General features: G+C 36.2%; 3 protein-coding genes across 3 annotated transcripts; all 3 read left to right on the plus strand.

Annotated features, from left to right (window-relative positions):
- The first annotated feature begins 1,156 nt into the window (after nt 1-1,156).
- LOC113321632 (phenylalanine--tRNA ligase beta subunit, cytoplasmic-like) lies at nt 1,157-8,989 on the plus strand. Its single transcript, XM_026569532.1, has 19 exons — nt 1,157-1,346; nt 1,447-1,502; nt 1,593-1,699; nt 1,806-1,935; nt 2,018-2,133; nt 2,413-2,479; nt 2,651-2,692; nt 3,298-3,339; nt 3,527-3,603; nt 3,695-3,821; nt 3,937-4,104; nt 4,942-5,067; nt 5,174-5,284; nt 6,038-6,169; nt 6,650-6,724; nt 6,935-7,042; nt 7,433-7,537; nt 7,638-7,727; nt 8,326-8,989. The coding sequence occupies exons 1-19, from the start codon at nt 1,289-1,291 to the stop codon at nt 8,392-8,394; spliced, it is 1,806 nt and encodes a 601-aa protein (XP_026425317.1). The 5' UTR covers nt 1,157-1,288; the 3' UTR covers nt 8,395-8,989.
- A 754-nt stretch (nt 8,990-9,743) lies between these two features.
- Nucleotides 9,744-10,685, plus strand: LOC113321633 (early nodulin-like protein 1). The gene is made up of 2 exons (XM_026569534.1): nt 9,744-10,050; nt 10,147-10,685. Exons 1-2 carry the CDS (start codon nt 9,852-9,854, stop codon nt 10,497-10,499), a joined length of 552 nt encoding a protein of 183 aa, XP_026425319.1. The 5' UTR covers nt 9,744-9,851; the 3' UTR covers nt 10,500-10,685.
- A 269-nt stretch (nt 10,686-10,954) lies between these two features.
- LOC113322414 (metal tolerance protein B-like) lies at nt 10,955-12,513 on the plus strand. The gene is made up of 2 exons (XM_026570494.1): nt 10,955-11,124; nt 11,307-12,513. Exon 2 carries the CDS (start codon nt 11,309-11,311, stop codon nt 12,479-12,481), a length of 1,173 nt encoding a protein of 390 aa, XP_026426279.1. The 5' UTR covers nt 10,955-11,124; nt 11,307-11,308; the 3' UTR covers nt 12,482-12,513.
- Nucleotides 12,514-12,700: the final 187 nt, after the last annotated feature.

Here is a 12,700-nt window from a genome sequence, read left to right on the forward strand (position 1 = left end):
AACCTCTACTTGTTTTTGTGTTTTCTTTTCCTAGGATTTTAGTTAAGATTATTAATAGTACTAAGGATAGTTTAGGTTCCGCGAATCATCATCAACATGATCGAAGTATGCAAGTTTCACATCAACAACGACAAAAGGTGCTCATAGAGGGTGGGGACAAAGAGCCATACACCACACCACAATAGCAACAACTACCAATTCGCCAAACTCTCGGCTACAGAATCATTAGCAACACCAAGGGATCACTTCATTGTCCCGACTTTGAAGTATCCTTCAAAATTTAGGCTATTCTTGTGGATAGTCATTGAAGAAGGTTTTATAACCTTCAAACTCCGGATCTACCTCCATCACTCCATCAACAACTATTTGGCTAGCTGTAACTGTTGTGGTCTACACCAACTATGGATTCAGACACCTGAATCTAGAAATACTCAAGGTTGTAACAAAACTATGCAGGAAACAGGAATCAAAGTTCGCAACGACATCCAGACTGCCAAGGGGATAAGGTATAATCGAACAAGACGGTCAGAAGTTAATGCTTATAATTGAGAATTAGTTATGCTATTGTGTTTATTCACCCGATTGTAAAGAAAAGAAATGCTACATTCCTAAACTATGTAACCCTTGACTATTCGAGCCTTTAAGTAAAAATCTCATTTTCAAAAAATAAATAAAACAAATAAATAAATAAATAAATTTATAATAATAAATATAAATAATAAAATAAATATTACTTATATTTTATTAAATATATATGTTTATAATTTAAGGATGCTTTTTTAAATATATTAGAATTTAAAATATAATTTATTATAATTATGACGTATTTATAAAACATGTATATTTTCGTCATTAGCTATATCACCAGCACTTTAAAATACCAATTTACCAAACAAAATTTACAGTTTGTTAATTTCACAGCACCTTTTAGATTATAATTTACCAAACGTCGTGTTGTTTTATTTTCACATCACAGCACAACAACGCACAACACAGCACAACAACAAAGCACTTTTGTGAAACTCACGACAATATCAAACCAGGATGTAGTTCCATGATAATGGGCCGTTTCCCTTGCCTGCTTTCGGCCGGTATAAAACCTAAAGATTGTATTCCGATATTTCGGCAAATATAAAAGCTAAAGATTGTATTCCGATATTCTAATCTTTGTCTCACACTCCGTAATCTTTTCCGCAAGTCTCGTTTTATTCTCCCCACCAGTCTTTAACTAAACCCTAGCGGAGAGTGAAGAAGAACAGATCTGTAAGCGAGACTTTGATCCAAAAATATGCCTAAAATTTCAGTTGTTAGAGATGATCTTTTCAAAGCTCTTGGGAGAACCTACAGTACGTATGAGTAAACCCTAGGGTTGTTTTATTTTCTTCCCATGATTTTTTTTGTTGAATTACGTCTCTTGACTGTCTACATTTTGTACGATTTTAACAGCTCAAGATGAATTCGATGAATTATGTATGGAATACGGACTCGAGCTTGACGATGTTGTAAGTAGACATTTCGATTCTTCTTTGACATTAGGGTTTAATTAGTGTCTCAAATTCATTAACTTCTAGTTTGTTTTTTCATTAATTTAGACAACTGAGAAAGCAATTATTAGAAAAGAGAAACACTTAGATGGAGTAGAGGATGAATCCACAGAAGATGAAGAGGTTATTTACAAAGTTGAAATTCCGGCAAACAGGTATTTCAGTAGTATCACAATTTCTATTTTTAATTATTATATTTGTTTAGAATATTAGTAATAAATGTTTAAACACATAATAATTACTGTGCGTGTGAATGGACAGATATGATTTGCTTTGTATTGAAGGGCTTGTGCGTGCTCTTCGCATATTTCTAGGTCTTGATGAAATTCCTACGTATACATTATCTAATGTTCCTAAAGAATCCATGCTTAAAATGCATGTGAAAAAAGAGGTATTAATATCTTATCTGGAGTAGTTTTTTTTTTGCAATGGAATGTAGCCTAAAGTTGAACATTTTTTTCTTTATCGTGTAGACTTCGGCGATCAGACCTTTCATTGTTTGTGCTGTATTAAGAGGGATCACTTTTGATGAAGCCAGATATAAAAGTTTCATTGACCTCCAAGATAAGCTTCATCAGAACATATGCAGGTAAAAACTGAAGTTTCCATTAGGATTTTTTAATGATGTGTACATCTTCTTGTTTTTACTTTATTACTCATATATAGGCTTGTTTAATAGCTGATAAACCTGTCAATCTCAATTGGCGATCAATTATTGGTTGTATGTATATTTTGCCCGGTTTACGGACCGGCATCAACTGCATTGTTGGTTGAAGTTATAACATAATTACTGAATGTTGAATGAGTACTTCTACAAAATTGTTAAATCTCTTAACTGGAAAAGCTAACTTCTCTTAATTTGGTTCAGGAGGAGAACTCTAGTTGCCATTGGCACTCATGATTTGGATGCATTACAAGGTCCTTTCACATATGAGGTACTCTTCACTATGGATGATGTGTATGATTCTTGATTATTAGTACCTGCGACATCTTATTCTAGGTCTCCAGGTCTCTATATTGTTGTTTATAATGTGTTTTCATGTACTTCAACAATGCTAAACTGCCTTGCTGCATCTTTTACTTACGTACGTTTCTCTATTTTCCAGGCTCTCTCACCTGAAGAGATAAGTTTCGTGCCTCTAAAACAGGTAAACATTAGAATGTTTGGAGTATTAATTTTATTAATAAACTTTCTAGAATGTATTCGGCTGAAATGCTCACGTTACCTTAAAAAGCTTAGTTTGGTCAGTAGCAAGATGGCACTCTTTCCATTCTTGATTTGCTTCGCTTGAGGATGTTCCAGGCTTATTGCAGGGAATACTTGTCTGCCATGCTTCTTGTTTAGTCAGCTATGTTATTGAGAATGCTTGTGGAACCTTCTTTAACTTACAGTGCCCCACAGGGTTTTTGTTACATACTCGCATTAAATTGACTTTATTGACCAACTGTTACATGCTTTCCCCTTTCATTGTTCACGTCACTTTTCACCTGTTGGCAACGATTTTTAATTGGGTGCATTATACACACTTTGTTGTTATCGACTATTGAACAGCTTCTGGCGTATAAATTGAACAGCTTGTGGCGTATAATCTTCCCTTTCCAAATATTTTGTTTTGCTTCTGTTTCATGCAGTCATGCTTCAGTATCACGAACTATAATCTCTTAAACCTCGTTGAATTTTCTTTTTTTAATCTGGAGCTGCTTGAGTCTGGATAATGATATCATTGACCAATTGTAACTTGCTTCTTGTTAGGACAAAAGCTTCAGGGCGGATGAGCTAATGAAGTTTTATAACGTAAGTACTACTGATACGTCATTTTCAATGCTTCTGAGTTTCTATCACTGTCTAAGCTTCAAGATGTAACTTGTACTACTGTGTTTGCGTTTTTAGGAGTAGCTATTCCAATTGAACATATTATTATCTTACAGTTTTTGGTACTTTATGGGTTATTTCCTCTGACCTATTATTTTCTTTCGCGCAGTCTGATATGAAGCTGAAGAAGTTTCTACATATAATTGAGAATTCACCGGTTTACCCCGTGATATATGATTCCAAGAGGTACACAAGCCATTTGGTGCAGAGTCGATAATACTATAGTTTTTCCTCTTTAAATTTATTTGTTCATCAAAAGTTAAGTTTCTTTATGCAGAACGGTACTATCTTTGCCTCCAATTATTAATGGTGCACGGTCAGCTATATCGCAAAGAACTAAGAATGTGTTCATCGAATGCACGGCAACTGACTTGACCAAGGCAAATATTGTATTGAATACAATGGTGAGCTATGACGTTATTTGGAAGTTTCTATTATGATTTATTTACTTGTCTGTTCTATTTGCTCCTTATCTGTTTTAGGCTTAGGCAAGTGAAGATTTGTTTGATATGCCCACAGGTCAGCATGTTCTCGGTGTACTGCGAAAGAAAATTTGAGGTTGAGCCTGTTGAAGTGATATGCTCCAATGGGGAGTCCTGTGTTTTCCCTGACTTGTCATCCTTTGATATGGAAGTTCCTCTGACGAAAATCACCGGTAGAATCGGTGTTCCACTGGACGCAAGTCAGGTATCACAGCTTACAAAATTTCTCCACATTTAGTTCAATGTACTTACTATATTAATTAATGAGGTATATTCAATCGTCAATTCCATGTTAATATCGTCGACAAGTTTAAGCCCTAAAGTAACCTGGTCTCCCATCTCTCAAATCATATTTTGAGTATGGGTGTTTCTCTTGGTTTTTTGCAGCCTACATAGTTCTTAACCAGGAAAATCATTTTGGAATCTGTAAACTTTACCTTAGAAAATCAATATGGCATTAGACCAAGGAATGAGTAGCAAAAGGGATGTAGGCAGAGCTACTAAAAACAGACCTATTCAGCTTGACCATCCAAATAATTCAACCGGCCCAAACCAATCCTTGGATTATTTAGGTTGCAGTTTACTGTCTGATTTGTTGGGAATCAGTAGATCCTTATAAGTCTTAAGATTAAACCCTGCTGAACCTGCCGGTGGAAGCTATCACATGTATTCTAACAACTTGCACCTGCATGCTTTAAGATGGGGCTGCTTAGAGATGTTTATCTAGGAGTTACATACATTCAAAGTGGTGGGGTTCATGTAATCCCTAAAACATGTTTTGACATATTTTCTTTTTGCCTATTTTCTTTGTTTATGAAGGTGGTTTTTCTTTTTTGAAAGTTTTTAGCGAACTTTGGTTTCTGGTTTAGTGTAGTAAGTAATAAGTATGTTTACTTTATTAGCAACATGGTCATATATATTATATGCTGAGGCCTGTTGGTGCTTTTATTTCTTTCACAACAACCAAATGTGATGCTGTTTGAGTACAGTACTTGAGCTTTTATTTGTTACTAAATCCTAAACTATCATTCGTTAAATTTAGGTTACTAGTTTGTTAACTAAGATGCAATTGCGTGCGGAGGAAATATCAAGTGACAAAAAATCCATCATCAGAGTGTCTGTACCTCCAACCAGAAGTGACGTTCTTGAAGCTTGTGATGTGGCAGAGGTATTCCACATGTAACTCTGTTCATTCTATTTCAGGGAAACATTTGTCTGTGAATGATTGACATTTTTGTATGTTGACAAGGACTCTCTTGTTTTACTTTTCCAAGGATGTTGCCGTTGCTTATGGTTTCAATAATATCCCAAGAACACAGCCTGTGCTCTCAACACAAGGAAGGCAGCAACCGCTCAGTCAGCTTAGCTACCTTATCAGATTGGAGGTATTGGAATAGGAAGTAATGCATCAGTTTGTTTTTGATATATTCTTCCTTCTGATGTAACCGCTGCCATCTATTGTTGTTATTGGGGTTTCTTATCGTTTTACTTGACTCATTTTGCCTCTGCTAAAAGACTGGGCTGGCTGGCGCTGGCATAGTTGCTGGTTTCTTAGTTACTCTGTGAAGCTCATTGCCTTCATTTCTTAGGCACAAAAAAACTTTGCGTGCAAGAAGGAGTCGCATAGAACTTGTTCTAGGCAGCAATAACCTTGTCTTATTTAGATAAGATTCCATTGTTGAGGGGCCAGTAGTTGATATCAGAATAAGATTTGTAACAAAATCATTTATATTGCTTTAGCAACTTGGACACATATTATATTGCTGGTGTGGTTACATCCTTCCCCAGCATGAATTACACAGATTAGTGATCGCAAACAAATGTGCATCAGTATATACTTAGTGAGACCCAGTATGTACGTCAAAGTAGTAGAACTAGATGTTCCTAGTCCCAAGACCTGTGATTTTAACCCCTCGCTGGCTGAAAGGCTAAGTATGAAATAAAAATTTCATTAGAATTGTTCAGCTAATCTAGTTTTATTTTTCTGTTTACCCTTAGTAGATATAAGTTTCTATGTACAGTTCCGAGAAACAAAAATATCCAGCACGATGCTTAAGAATTTGCGGATCTCCATTTTGCACCTTCTCTCTTCTTGGTAGCTTTTAGAGCCTTACATATATTGTTTTTTCTTTGCATAGATAATGGCAGCTGGGTTTACTGAGGTGCTAACGTGGATATTATGTTCGAATGAAGAAAATTTCTCTATGTTGAACCAAAAGGATGACAAAACATCCGTAACTGTTGCAAACCCCCGTTCATCGGATTTTGAGGTTTGTTCACTTGCTGATTATTATTCTCGTATCTGATTCTCATTGCAACTAATTACGCAGTAGAGATTGCATACTCTTGTTTGGAGTGTTGGATCACACACCAAGAACTGCAATTCTGTAGATTATCTAGACACAAGGTTAACTTTTATGTGTAGCATCTTCCTTTCTATGTTTATAAGCTTGGGAAAACTTGGCCCCTAATTTAAGAAACAAGCATCAAACTTCATGGAAATATTTATACTTTTAGGCTGGAATTCGTGACCTCCGTGTTATAAATATATACTTCAATTCTGTGTCCTACCACTTCGATCTTAAAGACTGATAATGTTTTAATGTTAACTCTTCAAGATAAGATGCAACTGATTGAAAAAGATTAAAACTGCATCTGCAATGCTTTACTATGTACTGTTAGTCCTGGTGTTAAGTATTTGCAAGTGTATTTGACTTTCAAGTTTATCACATAATCCTGCTTTTCCCCAGGCTACTCGAACAAGTCTTATGTCGGGGTTGCTGAAAACTGTTCGAGAGAATAACCACCATCCAAAGCCCATAAAGGTATCAATTCACATTCTCTAATAAAATTATGGGTTATCTGATGTAGATGGTGATTTATGTTTTTGATTAGGTTTGTGCCAACCATAACATTTACAATCGTATTGAGTTATGAAAGAACATCTTAGATTACTTAGCTCTTGTATTAACATGAGTGAAGTGATATGCTACATGGTGCATATGAGTCTCATAGCGTTTATTATGTTTTCTTAGATATTCGAAATGGGCGATGTTGTGCTTCTAGATGATACCAAAGATGTTGGTGCCAAAAATAGTCGAAAAGTTGCAGCTCTATATTGCAATGAATCTTCTGGCTACGAGGTATGATCTTGAAAGTATTTCCGCAACTGTTTTAAGTGATTATCTTAGGATGAAAGCTGTGGGACTGAGTATTTAGCAACTGGTTATATAAGGGTTTTTCCTTGTTGCCAGTGTGTTGTTTCTTTTAGTCATTAGCTTTCCCAATCTGACAAAATTGAATACTGCAGAAGAGAACTATGTAGCTGGCTCCATTGTTATGGAGTCCAAGTTTATAAAAACTCTGCTGGTAGTTTCATCTGTTTATGATTCCTTGTTTTTTAAAAAATAAGCAAGAAACCCTAATTCTTTTAAGCGATAGCATAGATTCATGGTCATCTTTTAAAACTTTAGTTAATGTGGCAGTGCACTGTTTTTCATGGTATATTTCAGTAATTTCGTACAAATTTTCAGGAAATTAGTGGCCTCGTGCAAAGAATCATGCAAATTGTTGATGTACCTTGGATTGAGGATCCTCTGTCTGGAGTTAGTAATGGTTACTATATATCTGCATCGAAGGTAAGGGTGGGTTGCTACTCTTTTTTTCCAATATATATTGCTTCTTTGTATTCCTTTTGAGATTCTTGACTTACTTTCCCAAAATATATCATGCAAGAAGACTGAGGGTACTGCATTCCTTCCGGGAAGAGAAGCCAGGATTGTTATGAACGGAAAGCAAGTCGGCACTCTCGGTATCGTGCATCCAAAGGTAATTAATCATTTCTCGAAAACTTATGATGACAGTCAGATCTGCATCCACTAGATCCTGTAATTGCTTTTTGTTTTTGTTCTTTTGTCGTAATCAAAACTGCTGATGGTTATCTACCAACGAGTAGTGACGTAGTTCAGTACATCAAGGCGTACTAGTTCGAGTTGGTGTATTGACTGTCAAGTAACCATCAAGATTTCGTATGTGGTGTGGAATTATACCATACCATGGAGCTTCATGTTACATGCCTAAGGTTACCGTCTGAGTCAGTTGCATATTCTTCAGATCCCATTTTCCTCGTCCTAACTACTTGGCTGGAGGCTAGTAATACGCCTCCCACTAAGTTAAGGGAAATTTTCTTTTAGACCGTAACATGAATTGTTTCCTCTTTTTGACTATCCTGGATAATGCTACTAGTAAGAAAAATTACAAGAAGCAATGGATATGATAACAATCCTGTTCCGTCTCTTCTGTTTTCATGGTTTTGTTTTCCAAATCCGCGTTTTTGATCTTATTATAGTGATGTTGTTTCTTAATCTAGTGTTTTGTGGTGAAAGCACATATGAGTTGTTGAATTTATTCCTCTGTGAAATATCAGGTCCTTGGCAATTTCAGCATCAACTTCCCATGCTCCTACATGGAAATGGACGTTGAGTGTTTCTTATAGTGCTTCAGACACCGAAGCCAGACAATTAGGTATCATCTTCATATCATGTCCTTGGTTGATCTTGCTAAGAAGAATATCCCGGGGTTAATCTAGTGAATGATTATTCTACATGTTTAAATTATGGAGTTCTGGAGTGAGAGGGAGCTTGTTAGTTTTTACTGGTGTGATTGCCCTCATCGACTACACCAAGCCATCTCGGCTTTTTTTGCTGAATTAATAACTTGTCCTGAAAGTTGATCACTTAAATTGTTGATGTCAAGGTGTAGTTTGAACCCACTCCGAGGAATTCTACTCGGCAGCTGGAAGTACTATTAGGATTAAAACATTGGGCTGGGTTGGGATTTTGCTCTTGTTCAGGGCTTGGTTGGGATTTTGCAGAAGGATTATGCTCTTGTTCAGGATTGCATGGTTCGTTATACCAATATATAATAGACTACTTTTGTATCAACACCTCTTCAAAAAGTTTTTAAAATAGAACAATTCTTTTATCACATTTTAATGAATTAATTAATTGATGTAATTTTCTCATTTTTTTCTTCGTGTGATCTTATGTAGTACCATCTCTAATTTTAAAATTAAATTTTGTTTCTGGTAATGCTCCAGTTGTCATCGCTAATTTCATTTGGTAGTTCCCGACTACAGTTAGCAAAATTACTCATCACCGCAATGCTAATCCCATTTAATCTCAAAAATTTAGGCACCCGCAGGACAATCCCATACTAACCACCAGAACCAACTTTAGCACCGGCATTCTACGGGTGTCTAGCAACCAAAATGCCAGTTTTTATATAGAGTTTTGTTATCTCGTGCATCCATGCACAAGATAACACTCAATCATTACATTGAAAATACGCATAAACCATTAAAAAAATAGGAGAGATAATTTCCACTTGCATTGAAGAATGTAAATTAACATAGATTTAACAAACATGTATTTATTGGATGTTGTCTGCACTCTCCAGTATAAGCGAAAACCATCTCTCTTATTTTTATAATGTTTTATACGCATATACAATGATTGTTTGTTAATAACAAAACCTTTTTATATAATCTCTTAAAATTAAGGCACCCCCAAGAAAGATATATACTAGAACCCCAGACTCACGTGCCCCTACCACTTTAAAGTACATTTTTGTTCATTAAATATTCTACAGTTCCTGTTTTTTTTTTTACCTAGGAGAATACGAAATTCAAAATATTAAAATTTTCAACTGTCATATGACCGTTGTTCAAAACAAACTCATTGGTTTGTGCTGCGTGTGCTCATTACTCTGCACTTACCAAACGGCTAGTTTTTGATCCACCACTATAAATACCGAGAGAAACCCACAACACATTCACACACTTAACTCAACAAATCTCTCCTCTCACTCTCTCTCTCAGTCCATTCAATTAAGTTTCTCTTAAGCTACTTCTATAGAGAGTCACTGCTAATCAATCAGTCAAAAGTATCATCAATGGCAGTCTCATCAAGAATTGTAGCTTTGTCTATGTCCTTGGTTCTTGTTAATCTGATTATGTTGAGCAGCTTCTCAGAAGCCAAAGATTTCATGGTTGGAGGCAAATCAAATGGTTGGGAAATCCCCTCATCACTTAAATCTCAACCACTGAATCAATGGGCTCAATCTTCTCGTTTCCAGCTTGGGGATTCTCTAGGTAACTTCACATTTTTCAGCTCTATCATATAACATAAAATCTGTTTGATTAATAATTTGTGAAACTAATCAAAATGTTTTTCAACTTTGCGTACAGTGTGGAATTACGAAACAGGGAAAGACTCAGTGTTGCAAGTGACAAGAGAGAACTACTTGAACTGTGTTTTGACAAAACCAATTGCTGAATACAAAGATGGTAACAACACAAGAGTTGAGCTCACCAAATCTGGTCCTTACTATTTTATCAGTGGAGCTAAAGGTCATTGCGAGAAAGGACAGAAATTGATTGTTGTTGTCATGGCACCAAGAAGTGCTGCACCTGCACCTTCACCAGTTGATGCACCAGCTGTATCTCCCACCAGTGGTGCTACTACTACTACTACTACTATCAGCAGCAGCTCAAGATTATTATTCATCATGGGTTTTGGAATACTGGCTTTGATGGTTTAAAAATGAGATCTTTTCTACATGGATGATGATGATATTGTTACAAAATTCTAAATTACAAGCAAGGGAAATCTGGATTTTCCTCTTTATTATTTATTTATTTATTTATTTATCCTCTTCCTAAATTATGGGTTTGTGTCTGTTCAGTTGCATATAAATCTATGAAATGCATTCTATTTATTGATTTTATTGGCTCTCTTGTTTTCATTATTTCCCCTGTTTGTTGTTCTAAACATTTCTGTCAATTGAGAAACCTGTTCACATATCATTTTGATTTTAGTTTTTTCTCTATGCCCATTTTCTCTAAGAAATAACCATCCTTGTCCATTAATCGAATCTTCATTTTGCAAAAGAAATTGATGTTTAATTACCGTTATTTTATTGGCAATTATACTTTTTAATAATATTAATTACTGTTAAATAAGGAAATCTTCCTTTATTAGTAAGGCAAGGAGAATAACTGTACATGTATGACCGGACGGACGGCTAGATTTTTGGAACACTCTCTTTGTTTGTCCAATAAACCCCTAAAAAATCTCTCTCTCTCTCTCTCTCTCTCTCTCTCTCTCTTTGTCTTCTGGGAGACACTGCACTCTCAGTTGAACCCTGAACAGAAAGACCTCCAAAGGTAAACGGATAGATCCACACACATATTCTTTTCTTATCTTTATGTCCTTTTGTTTTTTTTAGCTTTTGAGAAAAAAAATATAATAGCTTTTTCCCTACACCAATTTCCCTAATAACCCCTTTCAATTGAATCATTTTAATTTTGGGAATTTTTGGATCATTGTTGAATTCAATTCAAAGCAGACATGGGAGATGATGCTGAAATTGAAATTCACCAAGATGATGATTCTGAGCAAATATCTAGTGACCCAGTTTGTGTTTTATCAAGGCAATCTAAGAACAGGTCAGAATCCGAAGAACGATTCCGATCGGCTACAAAACTATGTGGACTCGTACTCTTCTGCCTACTGTTTATATTGATTGAGATTATTGGAGGAGTGAAAGCAAATAGTTTAGCAGTTCTGGCTGATGCAGCACACTTGGTTGCTGATGTCGTCGGATTCGGCGTTTCGCTTTTTACAGTCTGGGCATCCGGTTGGGAACCCACAAAAACACATTCATTTGGGTTCTTCAGATTTGAAGTTTTAGGAGCATTGTTTTCGTTACAGCTTATCTGGTTGATTTCAGGGATTTTGATTTACGAAGCAATTCGTAGAATCCTAAATGCAACTGGGACGGTGAATGGGAAACTCATGTTTTTCACTGCAGTTTTTGGGTTTGTTATTAACTTGATCATGTTGAAATGGTTAGGTCATGACCACATTCATCATCACCACTCCGGTGGCTGCGAAAATCACCACCACCACCACCATGATCACGGAGCCGAAGATTCAGACCGTAAAGTGAAAGAGGAAAAAATGAGTCTCATGTCAAGTTCGGCAGGCGAGCATAGCTGCAGCGACATTGAACACAACCACACAGTTCAGCACAAACCGGTTCAAAGTTGGATCAACTGTGCTCTCAATGAATTGAAACAAAAACATTTAAACATGAATCTTCAAGGTGCTTACTTGCATATACTCGGTGACCTTATCCAGTCCATTGGTGTCATGATTGGTGGAGCTGTTATCTGGGCAAAACCGAATTGGTTGATTGTTGATCTTCTCTGCACGCTTGGGTTTGCTGTCTTAGTTTTGTGTACTACTGTGCCCATGCTTAGAAACTTATTAGCCGTACTTACAGAGAGCGTACCGAGTAGTATCGACATTGCAGAAGTTGAAGCTGGTCTTGTAGGCATTAAAGGCGTCCGTTCTGTATACGACCTGCATGTTTGGTCTATGGCAGTTGGCAAGGTTTTACTATCTTGTAATGTAGTAGCTGAACAAGGTGCTAACTCAAAAGAAATTCTTTCAAATATCAAAGAGTTTTGCGAACAGACATATGAGATTCATCATGTAACTGTACAGATTGACTATTAGTTCAATTGAAACTTAATGCCGACTTTTATTTCTCTCCTTCTAGTTTGATAAGATACAGACACGCAAAACATTGTTCCAGCATCATCAGGGAAACAGGGAAAAACTCAGTGTAACCAGTATGAAGTATGAAACAGGTAACAAGCAATGCTAAATCAGTCCCATTTTGGTTCTCAGCACTCTCTGCAGGAGTCAAAAGCAATGTTAAATGAATATGATGTT

The sequence above is a fragment of the Papaver somniferum genome, chromosome 11 (assembly GCF_003573695.1).
Source record: "Papaver somniferum cultivar HN1 chromosome 11, ASM357369v1, whole genome shotgun sequence".
Lineage (NCBI taxonomy): Eukaryota > Viridiplantae > Streptophyta > Magnoliopsida > Ranunculales > Papaveraceae > Papaver > Papaver somniferum.